This window comes from Branchiostoma lanceolatum, chromosome 15 (genome assembly GCF_035083965.1).
Source record: "Branchiostoma lanceolatum isolate klBraLanc5 chromosome 15, klBraLanc5.hap2, whole genome shotgun sequence".
NCBI classification, from domain to species: Eukaryota; Metazoa; Chordata; class Leptocardii; order Amphioxiformes; family Branchiostomatidae; genus Branchiostoma; species Branchiostoma lanceolatum.
In genome coordinates this window covers 13435285-13460550 of record NC_089736.1, presented here as the reverse complement: position 1 = coordinate 13460550, position 25266 = coordinate 13435285, and the positions used below count along the sequence as shown (strand labels likewise).

Genomic DNA, 25266 nt, shown 5'->3' with positions numbered 1-25266 from the left:
ATTTAACGGTCACTAGTCAACCGCTAAAATTTCATCATCGCAAATATTTGATCACTAGTATTTGAGACAGTAATGTTTGTTCAAATTGTTAAAATTAAGTGCCGAGACCTACTCCATTTTCCCCAAACCGCTATATTTTCCTGCCGCTATATTAAAGTGATTTACAGTATTAAACAGGCCATAAAGAATTTATTTGACTGATTATTAATATTAACTATTAATATTGACCGCATACCGCCCCTCACCGAAAAACAACAAAATTAACCCCTTCCAGACAACAAACACTTAGTAAAGGCCCTATCTCATCGAACTCACGATACGTTTGCGACCTCACTGCGTCCTAAATTGGACTTGTGTTACCCTTGAATTTAGAATGGTAATACCATGCACAACGTACAAGTGTTACTGAAAAGACACCAAATTATAGCCTAAAAATCGTTTTTATCGATAAAATTCGTTGAGCGCTTTGTCAAAATAAATCGGTCAGTCAACAACAATAATCTCAGCACCATTAAAAACATCATTATAAATAATAATGGGTTGGGAGTCAATGACTTGTGAGCATTCGTAAAACAACTAGAAACGTTAAGGTAAACAAAAATAAGGTACATGTATCATCACAATGTGGTCAAACATAATAGTATGCCATTGACTTCAGATCGTCTTGTGGAAGGACCCAACCTTACGCCAAAAGTTGTCGTACAATAGCGGTGCATACAATGAGACAATAGCTAAAAGCAGGGAACATCTAAAATCTTTCGACGGAATGGGAGGGCACCTCTGGGAAGGGGGGCTAAAATAACAGTTAGAACCACCTCTCCCCGTTATGTATATATAGAACAGTCCCTTATTTAAATTCATAGCAACTTTGATCTAACTTATTTTCCATTTATATTCTTATACTAAGGAGTTTCATATCTAAAAAGGAAACAGACTAATGCGTCACATTCTGTTGTGTTGGAATGTCCCCGGAAACGTACGATTGGTTGTGAAATGTTTACCAGTAGAAGAGTAATATTTTCCATCGTCTGTTGCAGATATATGGGATAACAAGTAGAAATTTCCCCATGAGGATCTCGCTTTCTGTTCAACATTGCGTCTGTTAAGCATATATCACATAACACGCTTCAAGCTCCCGCCGGAAATGACCTGTAGTGGACACGGTGGCTTGTAGTTGATACCAAAGAGCCCTATTTATAATAATAAATGGTTAATTGGTCCGAAACTACCCGTACAATGGCAGTCAACGCTGAATTGCTGCAGGGTTTACAATCACATAATACACAATAATACACATATTTGCACACTTGCACTTTATGAAACTGTCGCAAGGGTCTGGCGGCTGCCATTCGGGGCCACCAGGTGACCTCAATACGACCGTCCCTAACCGTAGTCAGATGCCCATTCACACTTGAGTGGAGTGAGGAAATTTGTGTTAAGTGCCTTGCGCAAGAGCACAACATCGGGGCATACCAGTGGTTTCGAACCCGGGACCTCTCGTTCTGGGCGAACCGCCCTACCGATTGCGCCATACGATGCCACGATTTGTCGGAACACAGCAGAATACACCGGGATACACATAAAAAAGAGTAAAATCGACCAAAAGACAGAGTGGTTTGAAGGACATAAATCGTAGATTGCTATATTTGATGAGATTGGTGTCTGAGTAAACGAACTGACACCAAAAGAAGTTCTCTGGCTTTCAGACGCCCCTTTACACCTACTTTGACAACAGACACCAAGTCTTGGACTTCGGTGCTATTCAAAACTTTCAGGAACAAAGAACGGTATTTTCGATACCTTGAAAAAATACCTTGATTTTATAATCGACATGCGGTTAGATTTTATTATGGTTTGTTAGTGTGGATAACCAGGGTATAGAATAGAGCGTTGACCACTTCAAGAGGCATGGTCATTGTTAATACATGTCGGAGGTCACAAGCGTAATTGGTCATCCTGATTACCCAAATTGGATGGTTTTGCAGCACGGTATAACCAATGGTCGATGCGCTACGTACGTTTTAGGTCGTAAGTATGGTATAAAGCTTTGCATATATTGACTTTTATATTCTCATGACTACTTTAACGTATCGCAATGAAATAAAGCAAAAATATATTAAGTATGGCGTAAAGTACTTGCGGCGGCGTTTCCTGGATTTGATCCTGCATCTAGCGGAACAACCGTTGGAGGGCGCTCCTTAGCAGTCCTAAAAGTGCGATGAAGTCTTTCAATATTCTGGACCTTAGCTAGCAAATCATCGCTTTTTTTTTCATTCGATAATGTCAAGTGACTTAAAAAAAAAATTAAAAAGCACTTAGATGGGGATCGCAAACAACAGAAAACTTTGCATGCCTGCTTGCAATCTATTTTGAACCGTCTATTACTTGTTTACAGTAGAATTCTGTAGTGCACTTTGTAAACAAATCGCTGGGGCGCGCTATGAGACCGTGGGCATACACATAGTGTGCATGTTGCAACTGAAATTTGTAACGTAATCTGGCCCCTGGCTAAATGTCATTACTAGTGTATTTACTTGCACCTTGTTGCTGTGTTGATTTCAACAATAGTTTTTGCCGATATGAAAAAAAAGTATAGTTTTCGGCCTGTGTGTGTTTTATTTATTTATTTATTTATTTATTCATTTCGATTTACCACATTTGTGGAAGGATTGACATAACAGGTGAACTATCACCTTTTCAACATGTCATCCCAGACCGGACTGTAAGATTTGGACCATCGCACACCGGGGCATGCCCCTACTCTTTTTCGAAAGATGTGGTGGGTTCTTTAACGTTCTTTTACTCCGGGAAGCGCTACTTTATTATAATACATGATACTAGCAGTGCTACACTCTCGATCACTGCTACAATTAAACTGGAACAGTTACTTAATACTGTGAGGATCAATACATTTTGATATACGTAACTCTTTTCTCCCGGTCGCGCCAGCACATTTTCATTTCATATAGGGAATGTCTGATTCAAGGGGACTTCGGTTGTCTGCGTGATAAGTTTTCTTGTGGCCAGTGGCATCTTCTGGTCTGCACAGACAGTCCCATCAGGAGTGCTGGACACGGGCGTGGTGAAGACATTTCTGTACCCCCCCCCCCCCCACCCCACCCCATCTCCCAAAAATCAACATGACATCACATTCATCATTTCTTCATGACCAGAGGTGCTGATGTTTCTACTGTGGCAATCAGCATACGACGCATTTCCTTTTCTTTATACCATAACAGCGTTCGAAAGTTTTTGGTAGTTTCAAAATCTTCAGGCGTACAGGGCCGTACCTTGGGTATGCCTTGCCTGTGCCTACGTACCTAAAACATTCACAAATGGACTGAATTACGTATGAGGTGCGTATTGTGCGTACACCTGCGTATGAAAAAAAATGTTAATACGGAACTCATACGGACATGATAAACACACACGTGTGAAAGGGCCGTGACGTTAAGCCCCTGTCACACTTGTGCGTATATACAAGCCCGCATGGCTTGCGTATTAGCATGTTTTTGGTTTAGCTTAAGTTTGCAGCCGAATAAGTGATTTCTTCTTTTCGATCACTAGGCTGCACAACGGTGGGTCAAAGTGGAAAACAACTTTTTCCCCGCAAACCTTATTCAAACCCAGAAAAATTAATGCGCAACTCACGCGCACTTCAATATACGCACAAGTGTGATAGGGCCCTTACCCTAATGTAGCCAAACTTGATGATGATGATTCACTGTGTTCTGCGGCTCAGAGGTTGAGGAAACAGCCTCTGGCTGCATTCAGTCTTTCTTCATTTCTTTCCACTGTGCCTTCTTTCCTACGAGCTGCCGTAGCTCTCTGAGCCAAACTTCCCTGGCATATATTCTCCCCATAGCCGGCGTAGTAGCGACTAGTTTTCCTCCCCTAGCTGCTACGTTTTTGTTTTGTTTTTTTCATCGTAAACCTCTAGTGCTATGGAATTTTAACACCATTTCGTACTTTATCCAAGCCATGGATGTCGGTTGTAGGCTACTAGTCGTAGGTAGAGGTAAGGTTTCCGTTTCGCAGGGGCAGTTGTGAGTCGGTGTGTGAGAAAAAATTAAAATACATATGAAGATTGTGTCTGCAATTTGCGAGGTTACAAGTTAAACTAAAAATCATGTAGAAATTGGTCAGTTTGTGGTTATGTAACAGCAAGAATATCTGATTTAAGGCAACACGCCACCAGAAACATACTGGTGAGAAACCGTACAAATGTGACATTTGTGGCCATTGTTCATCACGAGTATCTGATCTAAAGAAGCACATCGCCACACACACTAGTTATGAGAAACCTTACAAATGTGACCGTTGTGGGGATTCTACAGTGCTAATGTCTAATTTGAAGAAGCACATGGCAAGAAAGGCACACTAACGATAATGGATATGGAGTGTCCGACTGCTCCGAACCTAAGCAGGGTCTTTAACATTCTATATAGTTCTTAAACAGGAAGAAGGCCATTGAAGTTGAATCAAAGTATGAAGTGTTTCTGAAGTTTTGCAAAGTTGATGTAGGAGATCCATAATGAAATTGTCGCATTTTCTGTACCGAATTTTGCGAAAAAAAGATAAATGTGCAGAATGTTTTCCTTTAACGACGAGCCCGATAGTTAACCAGCATAATTGAAATATTCTTATCCTAGGGTGTGTGGTGTTTTCTTTGAAAATAGATTGCAATATGGATAGTGTATTGTCTTTGATAAAGTCAGTACATTGTGATGTGTATGGAGTATTGTTTTGGTAAGGTACATTGTAAGCTTTGTAATGAATGTAGGAAGACTACAAATGTATCAGATTTGCTACTAAGGTAGATCTCAATATACCAATGGAAATGTGCTGATATCTTTGATTGTATCCTGATTTGTTATCATTTTTAAGGGCTCTATTGGAAATACCTTACTCAGTTAACTGGAGGGACCACCCTAAAGATTGATAAATAAATGAATAAATATCAGATTCTCTGATAAAGTCTACTGTAATTACTAAAACTTCCGTGAAACAAAAACATAATCTTCCTTGACGAAGAGAAACACAGGCATGAAATCCCAATAGCAGAAATGAAGTTTATTTATTGTATAGGTACTAGGTGTGCCATTCAATAGGAAATGGAATTCGTCTTCAGTATTATATCTACGAATTGCGGGAAATCGAAAATCTGAGGTTGTCCATGCCTTAATTGCGTTAGAGGGCATACAGGCCCACATAAATCCATTTTACGGGCATGTTAGCACCAACGTACTGTGTCCGGTATCAAGGCCTATGTTACCATGGCAATTGTGTTGTCATTGCATTGATGTCGTTTGACCATTGCGCCACCCGCAGTGCTCTTCCCAGCCAATGCAATGGTACCCGTAAAAAAGGTTTATTAGGTTACACAAATGGTCTTGTTCATTATGATGACAGGGCTACGAAAATCGGATTGACCCTTACCCTTTAACCTGTCACACTAGACGGGCGACAAATGTTTGTGAAAGCGGTACGAGGCTTGGTGTGTCTCTTCTTCTTTGCTGCTGAATCAGTCATCACAAGGAGCTTAACCTCATTGGTCATCAGGAGGTTAACGTTGGAGGTTGAGGAAAAAGGATCTCTTAGTAGGCTGTTCCTAAAACGTGGATAAGGTGAGGAAATAGTTTGCTCTCTTTGATAACGGCGGATCGGAGGGAAACGGCGGATCGGAGGAGGACATGGGAGTTGGGGGGTCCTCTTTAACTGTACTGCTAAACCTGCACAAGTAACCACCTCTTCATAAGGACCATTCGTCCAATGTGACTACTCTTCGGTGGTCGTTTAAAAACCCTGTCGATAGTGTCTAAGTGGTCTTCTTGGGCAGTTTGACTGTTATTTGCAGACTTTTGGGCTGGCGCATGTAATTAGTTTTCATATTTGAAGGTGCGGTATCATTCTACAGTTGGTCTTAGTGATAGTTTTTAGCACCTTTATATTGTGTTAAATGTTAACACCACATCTTGCAATAGCTTCATGCTTCTAACTATACTACAAGATCTCAAGCTAGCTGGCTATTTAAAAAGTTATCCAGTCTATGAATATTCCGTCGCTTAACTCCCGTTGACCCGGCCGTAGCCCTTTGTTCCGTCCAAGCTTATTGAAAAGGACGCGGACAAAAGAGCTAGAAGGTGTTGAAAGGGGATGGAGATGCATGGGGGATTGTCAGCGCCAGCTATCCCTTCGTGACAAATGTTTGTATTCTCCAAGCAGAGGTTGGTGGGGAAGATTGTGACCTTCTTATCATATGCCCCTCTGGGGGGGGGGGGTCATATGGTATCAAAGAAGGTCACAATCTTCCCTACCAACCTCTGCTTGGATAAAAACATACTTGAGACTCAAGGGGAAAATTCTCCAAGCAGATGTACGGTGGATGAAGGGAGTAGCCTGAGTGTCATCCTGTTTCAGTTCCAGGCTCTACCTTCACCAAACATTTTTTTTATGTTTGGTGAAGGTAGAGCCTGGAACTGAAACAGGTTGACACTCAGGCTATGAAGGGAGGCGTACAGCGAAAGACTCATATCAGTACAAAGATTCAATAGCTGTGTTGTTGTGTATTCTGGACTTCTTGATCGTTGTCAAGTACAAAAGAGAATGAATAATTCACAAGCTTCACTGAAGGGTATAGAATAAGCCACAGTAGTTACGTACTGCCCCTCCAACATTTAACTCCGTGAACAGTTTCATCCGGTTGGTAAGTTACTGTATAACAAAGTTCTTTGTACACAACCAAGTGTTTCATATTCACACCGACGTTTCGGTGACCGTCTGTCACCTTCTTCAGGGCAATACTGACAGATACTATTTCGCAGTGCAGATAGGTGTCGCTGCTTACAGATGCAGTCTCTATTAACTGTTTTCTTGTTATTCAACAGTCAGATGATGGAATTCGAAACGGCCCAGGAGAAGAGTCAAGAAGCTGACACGAAACCCTCTTGTCCAGAACCAGATTGCCGACGGACATCGGAACAGAACATCGTGACTCTTGGTGGGAAAGGTGGAGCTCCTACCTTACAAACCTCGAAAAAAGAGAGCGCCAAAGGCGAAAGAGGAGGGAAAGCGAAAAACCACGTCCTTCCACATATATCGACTTTGAAACATCACATCTCAAAGCACACTGGTGAGAAACCTCACAACTGCGAAGTTTGTGGTTATTCAGCATCGAATATATCGACTTTGAAACGCCACATTTCTAAGCACTCTGGTGATAAACAATATAGATGTGACATTTGTGGTTATTGTACAGCCATATTGTCAAATTTGAAACGACACATTTCTAAACACACAGGTGAGAAACCTTACAAATGTGACCAGTGTGACTATGCCACAGCACGAGCATATACTTTAAAAAAGCACATGACCAAACACACTGGTGAGAAGCCTTACAGATGTGACATTTGTGGTTATTGTACAGCACAAATGTCACATCTAAAACGGCACATTTCTAATAAACACACCGGTGAGAAACCTTACAAATGTTACGTTTGCAGTTATTCTACTGCGCGAATGGCTTCTTTGAAACGTCACACCGGTGAGAAACCTTACAAATGTTACGTTTGCAGTTATTCTACTGCGCGAATGGCTTCTTTGAAACGTCACATTTCTAATCACTATATATATGGCGAGAAACCATACACATGTGACATTTGTGGTTATTGTACAGCACAAATGTCAAATTTGAAACGACATATTTCTAAGCACACTGGTGAGAAACCTTACAAATGTGACCAGTGCGACTATGCTACAGCACGAAAACATGACTTAAAAGAACACATGTTCAAACACACTGGTGAGAAGCCTTACAACTGTAACTTTTGTAGTTATGCTGCAGCACGGAAATTTCATTTCAAGAATCACATGGTCAAACACACAGGTGAGAAGCCTTACAGATGTGACATTTGTGGTTATTGTACAGCACAAATGCCAACTTTGAAACGGCACATTTCTGAGCACACTGGTGAGAAACCTTACAAATGTGACCAGTGCGACAATGCTGCAGCAAGAGCACATAATCTGAAAAAACACATGGCCAAACACACTGGTGAATAGGCGTACAAATGTGACGTTTCTGGTTATGTTGCAGCAAAGATTTTTTAATTGAAGACGCACATTACTACACACATCGGGGAGAAGCCTTACAAATGTGACAAGTACGACTATGCTACAGCGCGACCACATGCTTTGAAAAAGCACAAGGCAAAACACATAGGTGACAAGCCTTACATATGTGATTATTTGTGGTTATTGTACAGCACAAATACCAACTTCGAAACGGCACATTTCTAAGCACACTGGTGAGAAACCTTACAAATGTGACCAGTGCGACTATGCTACAGCACGAATACATGCTTTGAAAAAGCATATGGCCGAACACACCGGTGAGAAGGTATACAAATGTGACGTTTGCGGTTATGTTACATCTCGAATGTTTGATCTTCAGAGGCACATTACCACTCACACTGGTGAGAAACCGTACACATGTGACCAGTGCGACTATGCTACAGCACAAACACATAATTTGAAAAAGCACATTACCAAACACACCGGTGAGAAACCTTACAAATGTGACCGTTGCGGGTATGCTACAGCACGAATGTATGACTTAAAGAGGCACATGGCAAGGAAGGCACACTAACGACAAGCAATACCAATATGGCGTTTCCGATCGACAGCTCAAGCAGGGTCTCTAAAATTCTATGTAGTTCCTAAAAAGCAGAAGGCCATTGAAGTTGAAGCAATGTATTAAGTTTGAAATGTTTTCTGGATAAAGTTTATTCAAAACACTTTTTGTAAGATATCCATTGTGATGTTTTTGCATTTTGCCGACAAACGGAAAATGTGAACAATTTTCACGACTGGTCCGATAGTTTACTAGCATAGTTAAGATATGTTTCATTGTTAGGTGTGTGGTGTATTGTTTTAAGATACATTCAATATATGTATGGTGTATTGCCTTAGATGTTAGTACATTGTAATATGTACAGGGTATATCGTGTTGGTAAGGAAGATAGTGTGCTATGTAATGAATGTAGGAAGATAAATAAATGAAAATGTGCTGGTTACAAAGTCTACCAACTGAAGATGCTTTTACCATATCAGACGCAAGGCAAGAAGCTCATAAGAAGCTCATTAAAACGGGGTGTATATGATTTTAAAGTTGAATGAGCAGGCTTTTCGACATACCACACCGCTAGATGTCGCTGTGAACTCAGCCTGTCCATCAAGTTACTAACCTAAAGGCCCAAAAGCGACCTGACTTAGGCCGTATCCAACTGGCGACAGGAGTTTTTATTGCAACTGGAGAACTCCTTTTGCCAGTTTGATACAGCCTTTGCAACCGTTAGATCTGCTTGGAGATTAAACCTGACCTTCATTCTGTCAAGATCTTCATACATACCAAATATCATCACAATCCCTTCACATCCAGATACAGACACATACACATACACATACACATACACATACACATACACGTACACACATATGAATGAGATTGCCCAGTCGGCGTATAAATCCGCGTGACCTTTACAGCTGTCTACCGCGGTAAATTGTCTGCATGCAGTTCCTCATGACCCCGCATGATCTTATTTAAAAGTGATTGTCAAAACGTTTTTAGAAAATGCAATTTTTGTCTGTTTTCAGTTATTTTTAGATTGTACCCTCAACTAAAATTTTATCGGCGTCGATGTCAGTCAGTTCGTGGCCCTTTACTTTAGAAATCCCCATATTTAAAATACTGCTAATTTGAATCAATGTCATCTTGACTTGACCCTTACCCTTTAACCTGTCCCACTGGACGGTCGGCAAATGTTTGTGGAAGCGACACGAGCACAAATAGTTTAGACTTGGGGTGTCACCTCTTGGTTGCTGCTAAATCAGTCATTATAAACCTGCTTGATTACACGGAGGTTAATCTCCTTGGTCATCAGGAAGTTTAATAACGTTGGAGGTTTGGAGGAGGATCTCTTAGTTTCTTCCTGAAACGTGGATAAGGTGAGGAAATACTTTATTCGCTCTGACAACGAACCAGGTCCTCTTTGATACAGTTAAACCTGTACAAGTGACCACCTCTACATAAGGGCCATCTAGCCAATGTGACCGCTTTTCAGTGGAACCCTGTCTATAGTGTCCAGATAGACCAGATTTGATCGGTTCCCTGAGTGGTCTTCTATGGCAGTTTCACTTTTTAGGCTGGCCCATATGTGCATGTAATTCTTTGTCTTAGAAGATGCAGTGTCATTCTACATTAGTGCTCAGTAATCAAGAATATGTAAAATCTTGATGTTGAGTTCTTATCACCACATCTTGCAAGTCAGCTTCTTGATATTTTTTCGTGCACTCTTACCAAAGACGTTATATAGGACCTTGCTCTAACTACAGTACACGACAAGATCGGAAGCTAGCTGGCTATTCTAAAAGTTATTCAGGCTATGAATATTCCGTCGCTTCACTCATTGACCTGAAGCCCTTTGTTCCGTCCAAGCTTATTGAAAAGGACGCGTACAATAGAGCTCTAAGGGGATGCAGATGCACGGGGGATGTCAACTACCCCTTTGTGACAGATGTTTGCCCTCTCCAAGCAGAGGTTGGCGGGAAAGATTGTGACCTTCTTATCATAAGCCCCGTTTTGAGAGCACTGCTGAAAAACGAGGCATATGATAAAAGAAGTTCAAAATCTTCCCCATCCAACCTCTGCTTCGAGAGAAAGACGTTTGAGCCACTAAGCGTTGTTAATCTCAAAGTAGATGTAGGGCCCCTGGATGTAGTAGAGCAGAGGAAAAAGTGGAACACTAGAAACATTTTGTAGCCGTGTTGTTGCGTGGCTCTTGTCATGTGCCAAGGAAACGACATGATTAAAGAGTTTGATACTTAAGTTAAGGGCATAGAATAAGATAGACAACCATATTCAATGCCCCTCGTACACCATTATTAACTCTGGGAATAGTTTCTTTAAATTGGTATGTTACTGTATAAGTTAACATGTTCTTTTTACAGTGTTCTATCCTCACACCGACCTTTCTGTGACTGTCCTTCCTCAGGGCAATACCGACTGATACTATTTCGCACTGCACCTGAAGCCTCCTTCGCAGACTTCTTGGAGCGGTGGCGTTTATTTTTTTAGGGTAGAGATGATACACGGTTCTTTTAAACTGGCCAAGATTCCCTAAACGCCGCCGCTTCAAGAAGTCTACGATTGAGGCCACGTTTCAGTGACCGTCTGTCATCTTCCTCAGGGCGATACTGACTAATACTATTTCGAACTGCAGCTAGGTGTCGCTGCTTACAGATGCGGTCTCTATTAACTGTTCTCTTGTTGTTCAACAGTTAAATGATGGAATTCAAAACAGCCAAGGATAACAGTCAAGGGGCTGGCAGGAAATCCTGCTGTCAAGAAACAGATTGTGGAAGGACGTCGGAACAGAATACCATGAATCTTGGTGGGGAAGGTACAGCCCCTACCTTAAAAAACACGAGGAAAGCAAGCGCCAAAACAGAAAGAGGAGGTGAAGCGAAGAACTACGTCTGCCCGTATTGTGAGTACAAAACTGGATCGGCGCAACATTTGAAATATCACTTCAGGGTCCACACCGGTGAGAGACCATACCAGTGCCGGCAGTGTGACTATTCTGCATCAGTGAAGTGTAACTTGAAAAAGCACATCATTGCTAAACACACCAGTGAGAGACCCTTACAACTTGAGTATTCGACGGTACTCAAACGTGAACGAGTCAGGAAAAAATACACTAGTGAGGGGAGACGATATAAGTGCGATCTTTGTGACTATTCTGCAATATACAAGTCGCATCTAAAGCGTCACGTTATGGCCAAACACAGTAACCACAGGCCTCACAAATGCCCGTCATGCGTTTTTTCTACGGTGAACGAAAAGAGCTTAAAAAATCACATGGTCGTCCATTCTAACGAGAAACCATACAGCTGTGCTATTTGTGATTACTCCACTAAAAGAAAGTATAATTTGAAACAGCACATGGTCACACATGCTGGCGAGAAACCTTATAAATGTGACATGTGTGGTTATGCTGCAACACAAATGTCTCATTTGAGGAGCCACATGGCCACACACACCGGTGAGAAACCGTACAAATGTGACCAGTGCGACTATGCTACTGCACGAAGATGTGATTTGAAAAAACATATGGTAATACACACGGGTGAAAGGGTATACAAATGTGAGGTTTGCGGTTATCGAACAGCAAGGATGTTTCACTTACAAAAGCACATTACCAAACATACTGGTGAGAAACCGTACAACTGTGACCTTTGTAGTTATGCTACAGCATACTTATCGAATTTGAAAGCGCACATTTCTACGCACACTGGTGAGAAACCTTACACATGTGATATTTGTGGTTATTGTACAGTACAAATTGCAAATTTGAAACAGCACATTTCTAATAGGCATGCTGGCGAGAAACCATAGAAATGTGAGATTTTGGTTATGCTGCAGCAAAGACGTCTTATTTGAAGACGCACATGACCACACACACTGGTGAAAAGCCTTACAAATGTGGCCGCTGTGGGTTTGCTGCAGCACGAATCCACGACTTGAAGAAGCACATGGCTAGGAAGGCACACTGACGACAAGCAATACCGATATGGAGCTCCCTATCGACTGCTCAAGCAGGGTCTCTAAAATTCTATGTATTTCCTAAAAAAAGCAGAAGGCCATTGAAGTTAAATTAATGCATTAAGTGTGAAATGTTGCATCTCCTGCGCTCAATTTTGTTGACATATAGAAATGCAGAGAATTTTTTTACGACTGACCCGATAGTTTACTAGCATAAATGAGAAGTGTTATCGTAATGTATGAGGTGTATTGTTTTAAGATAGATTGCAGTATGTATGGTGTATTGTTTTAGATAAAGTACTTTGTAGTGTGTACGGAGTATTGTTTTGGTAAGGTCGCTTTGTTATAAATGTAGGAAGACTTCAAATGTATATCTACTGACGGATATTTCAATAAACAATAAGAATGTGCTGGTGCGTTCAAGGCTCTGAAATAGTCTACAATAATGTGTATGCCATATCAGATGCAAGACAGCTTGTTTCAATGTGTTATGGTTTTAGAGTTAAAAGAACACCATTTTTGACATACCACACTTAACCGCTAGATGTCGCTATGTACCCAGCGTGTCCCGGAAGTAGCTCAGGCTCGATTGCGACCCTGACCTTCATCCTGTCAAGATCTGCATACATACCAAATATCATCACCATTCTCTTACACCCAGATACGTACACATACATACAAATACGCATGAATGAGATTGCGCAGTCGGCGTATAAATCCGCGTAACTTTACAGTTATCTGTCACGGTAAATTAGCTGCAGTTCCTCATGACCCCGCATGACCCCATTTATAAGTGGTAACGTTTCAGTTATTTCTTAGATTGTACCTTCAACTCGCTCTCCTCTAGTGCACCCAACTATAATTCTATTGGCGTCGATGTCAGCCAGTTTGTGGTCTTTAAGTATAGGTACCTTGAAGTTCATTTTTGGTTGACCCTTACCCTTTAACCTGTCACACTAGACGGTCGACAAATGTTTGTGGAAGAGGCACGAGCACATCGTTTAGGCTTGGGATGTCTCTTCTTCTTTGTTGCTGAATCATCACAAGGAGATTAAGCTAGCCCCCTTGGTCATCAGGAGGTTAACGTTTAATGTTGGGAAGAGGATCTCTTAGTTTGTCATCCTGGGACGTGGAAAAGGTGAGGAAATACTTTGTTCTTTTTGATAACGGCAAATGAGGAGGACAAGGAATTGCGGATTGGAGGAGTGCTCCAAGTGGGTGTTTAGGACTATATCCTCTTTAGTCAGTTAAACCTGTACAAGTGACCACCTCTATATAAGGACCATTTGGCCAATGTGACCACTTTTCGGTGGTCCCTTTAATAATAAGACCAGATTTTACCGGTGCCCTGAGTGGTCTTCTTGGGCAGTTCGGCTGTTATTTGCAGACCTTTGGTCTGGCGCATATTTGCATGTAATTAGGTTCCTTTGAAGATGCGTTTTAATTCTACCGCAGTTCTTAAAGGCTGGGTTTACGAAGTACACTTGGAGTGTGCTTGGAAATGGGTGTGTAAACCCAGCCTATGTGATATAGAATTTGTAACACCTTTAAGTTGATATTGTGCTGTAAACACCACATCTTGCAACTGTATCTTTCTATTGTTCCATGCCCCGTTCGACAAGGTCGCTAGCTGGGCTGTCTATTTTAAAAGCTATCCAGGCTATTAATATTCCGTCGCTCCACTCAATGACCCGAAGCCCTTTGTTCCGTCCAATTAAGCTTATTGAAAAGAACACGGACAAAAGAGGTGGTCGAAGGCAGTGAAAGGGGATGGAGCTTCATGGAGAGATGTCTCATTTTACTCCTCAGTGACATGTTTGCACCACTACCAGGAAAACGTGTTTAATCTCCAAGCAGATGTAGGATGTTTGGCGCAAAGGTACCGAGATCACCAGTTCCTCACTGGGCGCCGAGTAACGAGCTGAAATGAAATCCGCCCCTCACTCGGTTTCTAGTGATAATCTCCGCTCGTCACTCGAGTACCAGAGAAGTAGACTGGTTCAAAGTTCATTCATCACTGGTTACCCAGTACGGAGGTTACTCGATAACCAGTAACAGAAGTCCCGAGGTCACTGGTTCCGCGCTGGATTTACCATATGCATGCAGTGACGAGTGACTCCTCAGTGCTGGAATCCGAGTGATGACATTATTTCGTAAGTGGGCTTCCAGTAACCACGTGTTATTATCACTGGAATGTTCCAGTGATAATAATTGACGATCGTGCTTTTGAGTTGATACTGTTCTACAGTAAGACGTCACAAATATGTAACAAGATACGCAACGGGTATCTTATAATTGATATACATCGTAATGTGATCGACCGTCACTTGAATTTGCATCCCGTTGCGTTACGTAAATTGACGTGTGTGTTAGTGTAAACTTCATATCAACTGTACTCTACTCTACTCTACTCATATTGGAAGCTGGCCACGGGATATTTGTTGTCCCTGGTTTTATCTGGTTTGCCACAGCGGAATATTTGTCATCACTGCTTTTCCAATCCCGCACGTACTCTCATCTCTCGGTTTCCATTGATAATTCGGAGATGTCCAGTAACGAAGTCATCTCATCGCTGGACGACCAGATATGACAAAACTGCGTCACTGGAAGTCTAGCGATGAAGGCACATTCGGTGCTGGACACCGAGTGATTATAAAGGAACCCGTGACACCGGTACTTTTGCATGTTTGGCCTCGTCTCGGAGTAGATGTTTGACCCAGAACCTGGGTTCCACTCGACACCCCCCCCCCCCCCCCCCACCCTATTCGGTGCCCTTGTGAAAGCATTTAACTTGGCTTTCCTGATCACCTAGGTGTAAAAATGGGTACCTGGCATGGACTGGGACTGGGGAGGTAATAGGCAGTGGAAGGAGTGTTGTGGTTTCTGCTTTTCTATAATGTGCCCTAGACACAGGATAAAAGCCCACTGTCCCTAATCTCCACGCAGATCCACGCCGGGCGCGAAAATCGTACTAGTATGCTAGCCAGAGAAGGTCCAGCATACTAGTACTACGATTTTCGCGCCCGGCGTGGATCTGCTTGGAGATTACACTGTCCCAAGCTACGGCCTCAAAAGGCTAAGGGATGTCTTTCCCTTTCCCTTACTTTAGATGTATGTGGAGGGGGGGGGGGTGCGTATGACAGAGGAAAACACTCTCTTGTTGTGTGTCCTTGGGCTACTGTTTCTTGCCATGTGCCAAGGGGAATACATAATTCGAAAGTTAAATCATGATAAAGGGTATAAGAAGATACAATAAGAACTTTATTGCACAACAATTGTACATGGTATAAAGTATGACATTCACTGGTACATAAATAACATTCTATTAGGCTAACCAATCTACCTAATACAATATTGTGTAGTAGTGTATCTTATACAATATGGTGTAGTAGTCTATCTTATACAATATGGTGTAGTAGTATGGGATGAGATAAGCCACACTACGCCAGCTACACCTCAATTGACTCAGTGAATAGATTCCTCAGGTTGGTAAGTTGCTGAAGAACAAAGGTCATTGCACAGTACCAAGAGTTTCACCGACGTTTCGGTGACCGTCTGTCATCTTCCTCAGGGCATTATAGTATCGGAATGCAGCTAGGTGTCGCTGCATACAGATGCGATCTCTATTAACTCTTGTTGTTCAACAGTCGGAAGATGGTATTCAAAACAACCAAGGATAACAGTCAAGGGCCTGGCAGGAACTCTCTTGCCCACAAGCAGACTACGGCGGAACATCGGAACAGAACGCCATGACTTTTGGTGGGGAAGATGCAATGAGGAAAGCAACTGCCAAAAGAAAAAGAAGGGGGAAAGCAAAGAACCACGTCTGTCCGTACTGTGAGTACAAAACAGGGTATGCGACACATTTAAAAGACCACCTCAGGGTCCACACCATTGAGAGACCATACCAGTGCCAGCAGTGTGACTATGCAGCATCAGTGAAGAGTCACCTGAAAAGGCACATCATTGCTAAACACACCGGTGAGAGACCATACCGTCGTGGACAACACAGTGAGTATTCAACGGTATACCAACGTGAACGAGTCAGGACCAAACCCACTGGTGATGGAAAATCTTACAAATGTGACCAGTGCGACTATACTACAGCACGAACACATGATTTGAAAAATCACATGTCCAAACACACCGCTGAGAAGCCATACAAATGTGACGTTTGTGGTTATGTTACATCTCGACTGTCTGATTTGAGGAAGCACATTACCAAACACAGTGTTGACAAACCGTACAACTGTAACCTTTGTACTTATGCTACAGCACGGAAATCTGATCTGAAACAGCACATAGTCAAGCATACTGGTGAGAAGCCTTACAAATGTGACATTTGTGGTTATTGTACAGAAAAACTGACAACTTTGAAACGTCACATTTCTAAGCACACTGGTGAGAAACCTTACAAATGTGACCAGTGCGACTATGCTACAGCACGAGTACATGATTTGAAAAAGCACACTGTCAAACACACTGGCGGTTATGTATACAAATGTGACATTTGTCGTTATTGTACAGCACGAATGTCGTCTTTGAAACGTCTCATTACTAAGCACTCTGGTAAGGAAGTATATAGCTGTGAAGTTTGTGGATATTCTGCTGCACATATATCGACTTTAAAACGTGACATTCTAAAGCACACTGGTGAGAAACCTTACAAATGTGACCAGTGCGATTATGCTACAGCACATGAGTACTGACATGATTCGAAAAAGCACACTGTCAAACACACTGGTGAGAATACATATAAATGTGATATTTGTGGTCACTGTACAGCACAAATGTCAGATATGAAACGGCACATTTCTAAGCACACTGATGAGAAACCTATTGACAACAAATGTGACCAGTGCGACTATGCTACAGCACGAACACATGATATGAAAAAGCACCTGGCCATACACACTGGTGAGAAGCCATACAAATGTGAAGTTTGCGGTTATGTTACATCTCGACTGTTTGATCTAAAGAAGCACATTACCAAACATACTGGTGAGAAACCGTACAAATGTAACCTTTCCAATTATGCTACAGCACGAATGTCTCATTTGAAACAGAACATGGCCAAACATAGTGGTGAGAAGCCTTACAAATGTGACATTTGTGGTTATTGTACAGCGCACATGTCACATTTGAAACGGCACATTTCTAACCACACAGGTGAGAAGCCTTATAAATGTGACGTTTGCAGTTATTCTACTGCACAAATATCTTCTTTGAAACGTCACATTTCTAAGCACACTGGTGAGAAGCCAAATACATGTGACATTTGTGGTTATTGTACAGCAGACGTTTCTAATTTAAAACGTCACATTTCTAATCACACAGGTGAAAAACCTTACAAATGTGACGTTTGCAGTTATTCTACTGCGCAAATGTCTTCTTTGAAACGTCACATTTTTTAGCATTCTAGTAAGAAACCTTACAAATGTGAAGCTTGTGGATATGCTGCAGCAACGATGTATTATTCGAAAAGGCACATGGCCACACACACCGGTGAGAAACCTTTCAAATGTGACAAGTGCGACTATTCTTCAGCACGAGCACATACTTTGAAAACGCATATGGTAATGCACACTGGTGAGAAACCTTACAAATGTGACCTTTGCGGGTATGCTGCAGCACGAATGCACGACTTGAAGAAGCACATAGTTAGGAAGGCACACTGACGACAAGTAATGCCAATATGGAGTTTCCGATCGATTACTCAAGCAGGGTCTATAAACTCCTATGCAGTTCCTAAAAAAGCAGGAGGTCATTGACGTTGGAGCAATGTATTAAGTTTGAAATGTTTTTCAGAGGAGGTATTCTTATAAAATTAATGCAAGAGATACATTGTGAAGTTGTCGCATTTTTTGTACCGAATTTTGCCGACGGATAGAAATGTGGCGAATGTTTTCTTTTAACAATAGTTTACCAGCATAGTTGAGATATGTTTTATCTTAAGGTACTGTGGTAATATGTATGGTCTTAGATAATTTAAAGAAATGTATCTTGATTGAGTATTGTTTAGATAAGATAGATTGTTAGCTTTGTAATGAGTGTAAGAAGACTACAAATATCTCCATTAACGAATATCTCATAAACCAATTAAAAAGTGCTGGTATCCTCGTTCTGTATCCTGATTAGTTGTGATTTTGTCAGGGCTCTCTCTCAAAATGTGGAACCACCCATTGAAAATAGAAACATAACAATAACGAGCCAGAGTTTAAATCACATCCAGATACAGAAAAATACATGTACACACGAATGAATGAGATTGGCCAGTCAGCGTATAAATCCGCGTGAACTTTACAGCTGTCTGCTTCGGTAGGTCGGCTACAGTTTTTAATGATTCCGCATGACCCCATTTTAAAGTGGTTGTCAATTTTGTTCTGTTATTTCTTAGATTGTACCTTCAACTCGCTCTCCTCTAGTGCACCCTTTTATAATCGTATTGGCACCGATGTCAGCCAGTTTGTGGTCCTTAACTATAGAAATCCCCATAGGTAAAAAATAATGGTACCTTGAAGTTCATTTTGGGTTGACCCTTACCCTTTAACCTGTCACATTAGACGTCGTCAAATGTTTGTGAAAGTGGTAGCTTCGAGCATATAGTTTAGACTTGGTGTGTCTCTTCTTCTTTGCTGCTGAATCAGTCATCACAAGGAGGTTAAACCTCATTGGTCATCAGGAGGTTAACGTTGCGGATCTCAAAGTTTGTTCCTGATACGTGGATAAGGTGAGGAAACACTTTGTTCTCTTTGACAACGGTAAATGAGGGAGACAGGGGAGTTAGGAGAGGGAAATGTGTTTAGAATCAAATTCTTATTGATACAATAAAACCTGTACAAGTAACCACCTCTACATAAGGGTCACCTGGCCAAACCGATCACTAGCTATTTGGTGGCCGTTTAAGAATGTTGTCTATAGTGCCCGCATGGACTGAAAGATTTTATTGGTCTTCTAAATGGTCTTCTCGGCCAGTTTTGACTTTTTTTGCAGACTTCTAGGCTGGCGAATATTTTAAGATGCGTTTTCTTTCGATAGCAGTTCTTAAAAGCTGACTTTACCAAGTACACTTGAAGTTTGCTTGGACATGCGTGTGTAAACCCATAAAGTGATATAGAATTTGTAACACCTTGATATTGTGCTGTAAACACCACATCTTGTCACTGCTTCTTTACATGTTTTCATGTGTCTCGTTTCACAAGGTCGCTAGCTTAAGTGGCTATTCAAAAAGCTATCCAGACTTAAAAAGTCCCGTCGCTCTACTCCTTGACACTAAGCCCTTGATTTTGTTCCGTCCAAGCTTATTGAAAAGGACGCGGACAAAAGAGCTCAAAGGATTTAAAGGGGGGTGGAGAGTCATGTACTCCCCAAGCAGAGGTTGCAGGGATTATTGTGATCTTCGCAACCTAGCTGCGGTACATATAATATGATACGAAGGTCACAATACTCCCCACCAACCTCTGCTTGAAGAAAAAAGATATTGAGCCACTGAGGAAGCGTGGTTAATCTCCAAGCAGATGTAGGGTTCCTAAGGGGAGCGGAGCAGAGAAAAAAAGTGGATGACTGAAAAAAAATTCTTAAGTTGTGATGTATCGTGTCTTGGAGCTCTTGGTTCTTTTCCTGTGCCAAGGTGTGATGATAATGGGGCCAAAAAAACCCGAACAAGGCACTGCCCCTCGTATACATGTACATTCTCCCGTGAATTGTTTTTTTTTACACAACCAAGTATTTTATATATTCACGCCGACTTTCGGTGACCGCCTGTCACCTTCCTCAGTGCATGCAATACTGACTGATACTATTTCTCACTGCAACTATGTGTCACTGCGTACAGATGCGGTCTCTATCAACTGTTTTCTTGTTGTTCAACAGTCAGCTAATGGGATTTAAAACGGCCAAGGACAAAGTCAAGAGGCTGTCAGGAAAACCCTCTTGTCACTGAAAGAGAGGGACATCGGAACAGAATACCATGAATCTTGGTGGGGCAGGTGCAGCTCCTACCGTAAAGAACACGAGAAAAGCAAGCGCCAAAACTAAAAGCGAAAGAGAAGGGGAATCGAAGAACCACGTCTGTCCAGACAAATCGACTTTGAAACGCCATATTTCAAAGCACACTGGTGAGAAACCATACAACTGCGAAGTTTGTGGTTATTCCACTGCTCATATATCGACTTTGAAACGTCACATTTCTAAGCACACCGGTGAGAAGCCTTACAAATGTGACCAGTGCGACTATGCTACAGCACGAGTAAATGATTTGGAAAAGGTCAAACGGACGCGTAAGAATGCATACAAATGTGACATTTGTGGTTATTGTACAGCACATATGTCGAAATTGAAACGTCACATGTCTACGCACACTGGTGAGAAACCATACAAATGTGACGTTTGTGATCATTGTACAGCACAAATGCCAAATTTGAAACAGCACATGGCCACGCACACCGGTGAGAAACCTTACAAATGTGATTAGTGCGACTATGCTACAGCACGAATGTCTGACTTAAGAAAGCACATTACCAAACACACTTGTGAAAAACCTTACAAATGTGACCGTTGCGGGTATGCTACTGCACGAATGTATGACTTGAAGAGGCACATAGCAAGAAAGGCACACTGACGACAAGCAATACCAATATGGAGTTCCCGATCGACTGCTCAGGCAGGGTCTCTGAACGTCTATGAAGTTCCTAAAAAAGCAGAATTCGAAGGCCATTGAAGTTGAATCAATGTATTAAGTGTGATATGTTTTCCATGATCCAGATAAGCTTACTTACACACGTTTATAAGAGATCCATTCTGAAGTTGGTGCATTTTCTCTACTGAATTTGGCCTACAGATGGAAATTCGGAAAATGTATTCTTTTAACGATAGTTTACCATCATAGTTGAGATATGATTTATCTTTCGGTACTATGGCAATATGTATGGTGTACTGTCTTAGGTTGTCTTACATTGAAATGTGTCATGATGAAGTACTGTTTTCTTAAGATAGATTGTAAGCTTTGTAATGAGTGTAAGAAGACTACAAATGTCTCCATTAACGAGCATCTCAATAAACCAATGAAAAAGTGCTGGTATCTTTGTTTTGTATCCAGATTAGTTATAATCGATTTTGTAAGGTCTCTCTCTCTCTCAAAATGTGGAACCATCCATTAAGAATAACAATATAACGGTAACAAGTCAGAGCTTAAATACATTACCATAAAAATGAAACGCTAAAACCGGCGTGAAACAAAAACATAACCTCCTTGACGAAGAGTAACAAGGCATGAAAACCCATTAATAAAGATGATGTCTATTTACAGTATAGGTGTGCCATTAGGAAATGGAATTCATCTTCAGTATTATATCTACGAATGACGGGACATTGAAAGTCTGAGGTTGCCCACGCCTTAAGTCAAGGGGCATAAAGACCCACATAAATCCATTTTGTGCACATGCCAACACATACGTACTGTGTCCGATATAAAGGTACGTCTATGTTGTCATGACAACAATGTGTCGTTTGACCATTGCGCTACCTATACAACAGTGGTCTTCCCAGAATACACAGTGGGCTACCCTTTGACCCTTACCCTCTAACCTGTAACGCTAGACGGTTGACAAATGTTTTGTTTGTGGAAGAGGCACGAGCATATAGTTAAGGCTTGGGGTATCTCTTATTCTTTGTTGCTGAATCAGTCATCTCAAGGAGGTTAACGTTGGAGGATCTCTTAGTGTGTTCCTGAGACGTGGACAAGGTAAATTTAAAGAAATACTTGTAATTTGTTCTTATTGATATGTTATAACGGTGAATAAGTATGGCAGGGGAGTTGGGGGAGGGATGTTGAAGACTAGATCCTCTTTGATCAGTTAGACCTATCCAAGTGACCACCTCTACATAACCATTTGGCCAATGTGACCACTTTTCGGTGGTCATTTAAGAACCCTGTCTATGTTGTCCGCTAAGACCAGATTTTATCGGTAGCCTATATGGTCTTCTTGTGCAGTTTTGACTGTTATTTGCAGACTTGAGGGTTGGTGCATATTTGAAGACCATGGCTGTTTATTTCCAAAGTAGTTCTAGTGACAAAGAATGTGTAACACTTCAAATTGATATAATTGTGTTAATTTTCAACACCACATCTTCCATCAGATTCTCAATGTTTCCCATGCTTCTAGCTGTCCGACAAGATCGCTAGCTACTGGCAATTTCAAATGTTACCAAGACTGCCACCAATATTAAGACAGGCTATGAATATTCCGTTGTGTCGCTCCTTGACCCGGCCGTAGCCCATTGTTCCGAGCAAGCTTATTGAAAAGGACGCGGACAAAAGAGGCCGAGGTGGTGAAAGGGAATGGCGATGCATGGGGGGTTGTCTATTACTCCTCGGTGACAGATGTTTGTACCACTACCAGGGAAACGTGTTTAATCTCCAAGCAGATGTAGGATGTGTGGCCTCGTGTTGGCGTAGCGGTTAGGATGTTAAGCCCAGATGTCCGAATCTCCTGGCTTCCTCACCTACACCCCACCCCCTATATGGTGCCCTTGCGAAAGGCACTTTACTCAGCTTTCCTGATTCTCACCACCCAGGTGTAAAAATAGGTACCCGGCATACACTGGGGAGGTAAAAGTCTGTGGAAGGATAGAGGCGCCCGCTGCTAACAGATGCGGTATATAAAATATCTTTCAAACAAAGATTTTGACCAACGGTCAGCTATGTGTAAGATACGAATAAGCGCACATCCACTAGAAATAGAAAAGGGTAGATATAAAAAGCTGCCTGCTCACGAGAGAATGTGTAAGTTTTGTACAATGAACGCAGTGGAAAATGAAATACATTTTATTTGCCAATGCCCTCTGTATGACGCCGAAAGAAACGAACTATACAAAACAGCTTCCGTTAATTCTCCTACCTTTCACCATTTGACTAACTTAAAAAAATTAATCTTATTACTAAAATCAACCAAACCAATTACGATACAAAACGTGGGTCTCTTCATTTTCCACTGCCTTCAAAGAAGAAGTCAAACCCAACCATAGTCAACCTTAGTTAACATAGAACTTTCAAAGTATACTAGATAACTATGTCGATTCCCATGTATTCCCATGTACTTGTTTGTCTGCAATTAGCCTTCGGGTATGAACTTACAATAAAGTTATTATTATCAAACTCTTCTCTTGTTGTTCAACAGTCGTAAGATGCGATTCGAAACGACCAAGGATAACAGTCAAGAGGCTGGCAGGAAACTCTCTTGTCGAGAAACAGACTGCGGAGGGACAACGGAACACTATGAATCTTGATGGGGTAGGTGAAGCTAAAAAAACTAAGAAAAAGGCAAGTGTCGAAAAAGGAGGGAAAGCGAAGAACCACGCCTGTCCGTCCTGTAAGTATAAAGCAGGGTATGCGGCACAGTTGAAAGATCACCTCAGAGTCCACACCGGTGAGAGACCATACCAGTGCCAGCAGTGTGACTATTCTGCATCATTAAAGAGTAATCTGAAAAGGCACGTCATTGCGAAACACACCGGTGAGAGACCATACGACCATGGGCACCCCAGGTATTCGACGGTTCGCAAAGGTGAACGTGTCAGGTTCAAACCCGCTGATGATGAGAGTCCATACAGGTGCGAACTTTGTGACTATTCTGCTACAAACAAGTTGAATCTAAAGCGTCACAACGTGTCAAAACATAGTAACTGCAAGCCTCACATACATGTATGCCCAACATGTGATTATTCTGCTGTGAACAAAAGTAGTCTAAAAATTCACATGGTCATCCATTCGAACGAGAAACCATACAGCTGTGATATTTGTGATTACTCCGCTAAAAGGAAGGGTTGTTTAAGACAGCACATGGTGAAACATGCTGGTGAGAAACCTTACAAATGCGACATATGTGGTTATTCTACAATTAGTTTGTCAAATTTAAAACGTCACATTTCTCAGCACACTGGCGACAAACCTTACAAATGTGACGTTTGTGGTTATTGTACAGCACAAATGTCAAATTTGAAACAGCACATTTCTAAGCACACTGGTGAGAAACCTTACAAATGTGAGCAGTGCGACTACGCTACAGCCCGAGTACAGGATTTTAAAATGCATATGGTAATACACACTGGAAAAAAAGCATACACATGTGAAGTTTGTGGTCACGCTGCAGCAAAACCGTCTCATTTGAAGAGGCATATGGCCAAACATACCGGTGAGAAACCGTACAAATGTGACCAGTGCGACTATGCTACTGCACGAAAATATGAGTTGAAAAAACATATGGTAATACACACGGGTGAAAAGGTACACAAATGTGAGGTTTGCGGTTATGTAACAGCACGAATTTCTGACTTAAAAAAGCACATTACCAAACATACTGGTGAGAAGCCGTACAATTGTGACCTTTGTAGTTATGGTACAGTATATATATCTCATTTGAAACGGCACATGGTCAAACACACTGGTGAGAAATCTTACAAATGTGATGTTTGTGGTTTTTCTGCAGCATACTTATGGAATTTGAAGCTGCACATTCAGTCTAAGCACACTGGTGAGAAACCTTACAAATGTGAAATTTGTGGTTTTTGTACAGTACGAAATGAAAATTTGAAACGGCACATTTCTAATAAGCATGCTGGTGAGAAACCTTAAAAATGTGACATTTGTGGTTATGCTGCAGCAAATA

At 41.6% G+C, this 25266-nt stretch overlaps 1 protein-coding gene across 1 annotated transcript; it reads left to right on the top strand.

Annotated features, from left to right (window-relative positions):
- Positions 1-16350: 16350 nt before the first annotated feature.
- On the top strand, positions 16351-25123 carry LOC136420267 (zinc finger protein 28-like). The gene is made up of 4 exons (XM_066407118.1): positions 16351-16612; positions 17387-17518; positions 23779-24211; positions 25087-25123. The coding sequence occupies exons 1-4, from the start codon at positions 16351-16353 to the stop codon at positions 25121-25123; spliced, it is 864 nt and encodes a 287-aa protein (XP_066263215.1).
- Positions 25124-25266: the final 143 nt, after the last annotated feature.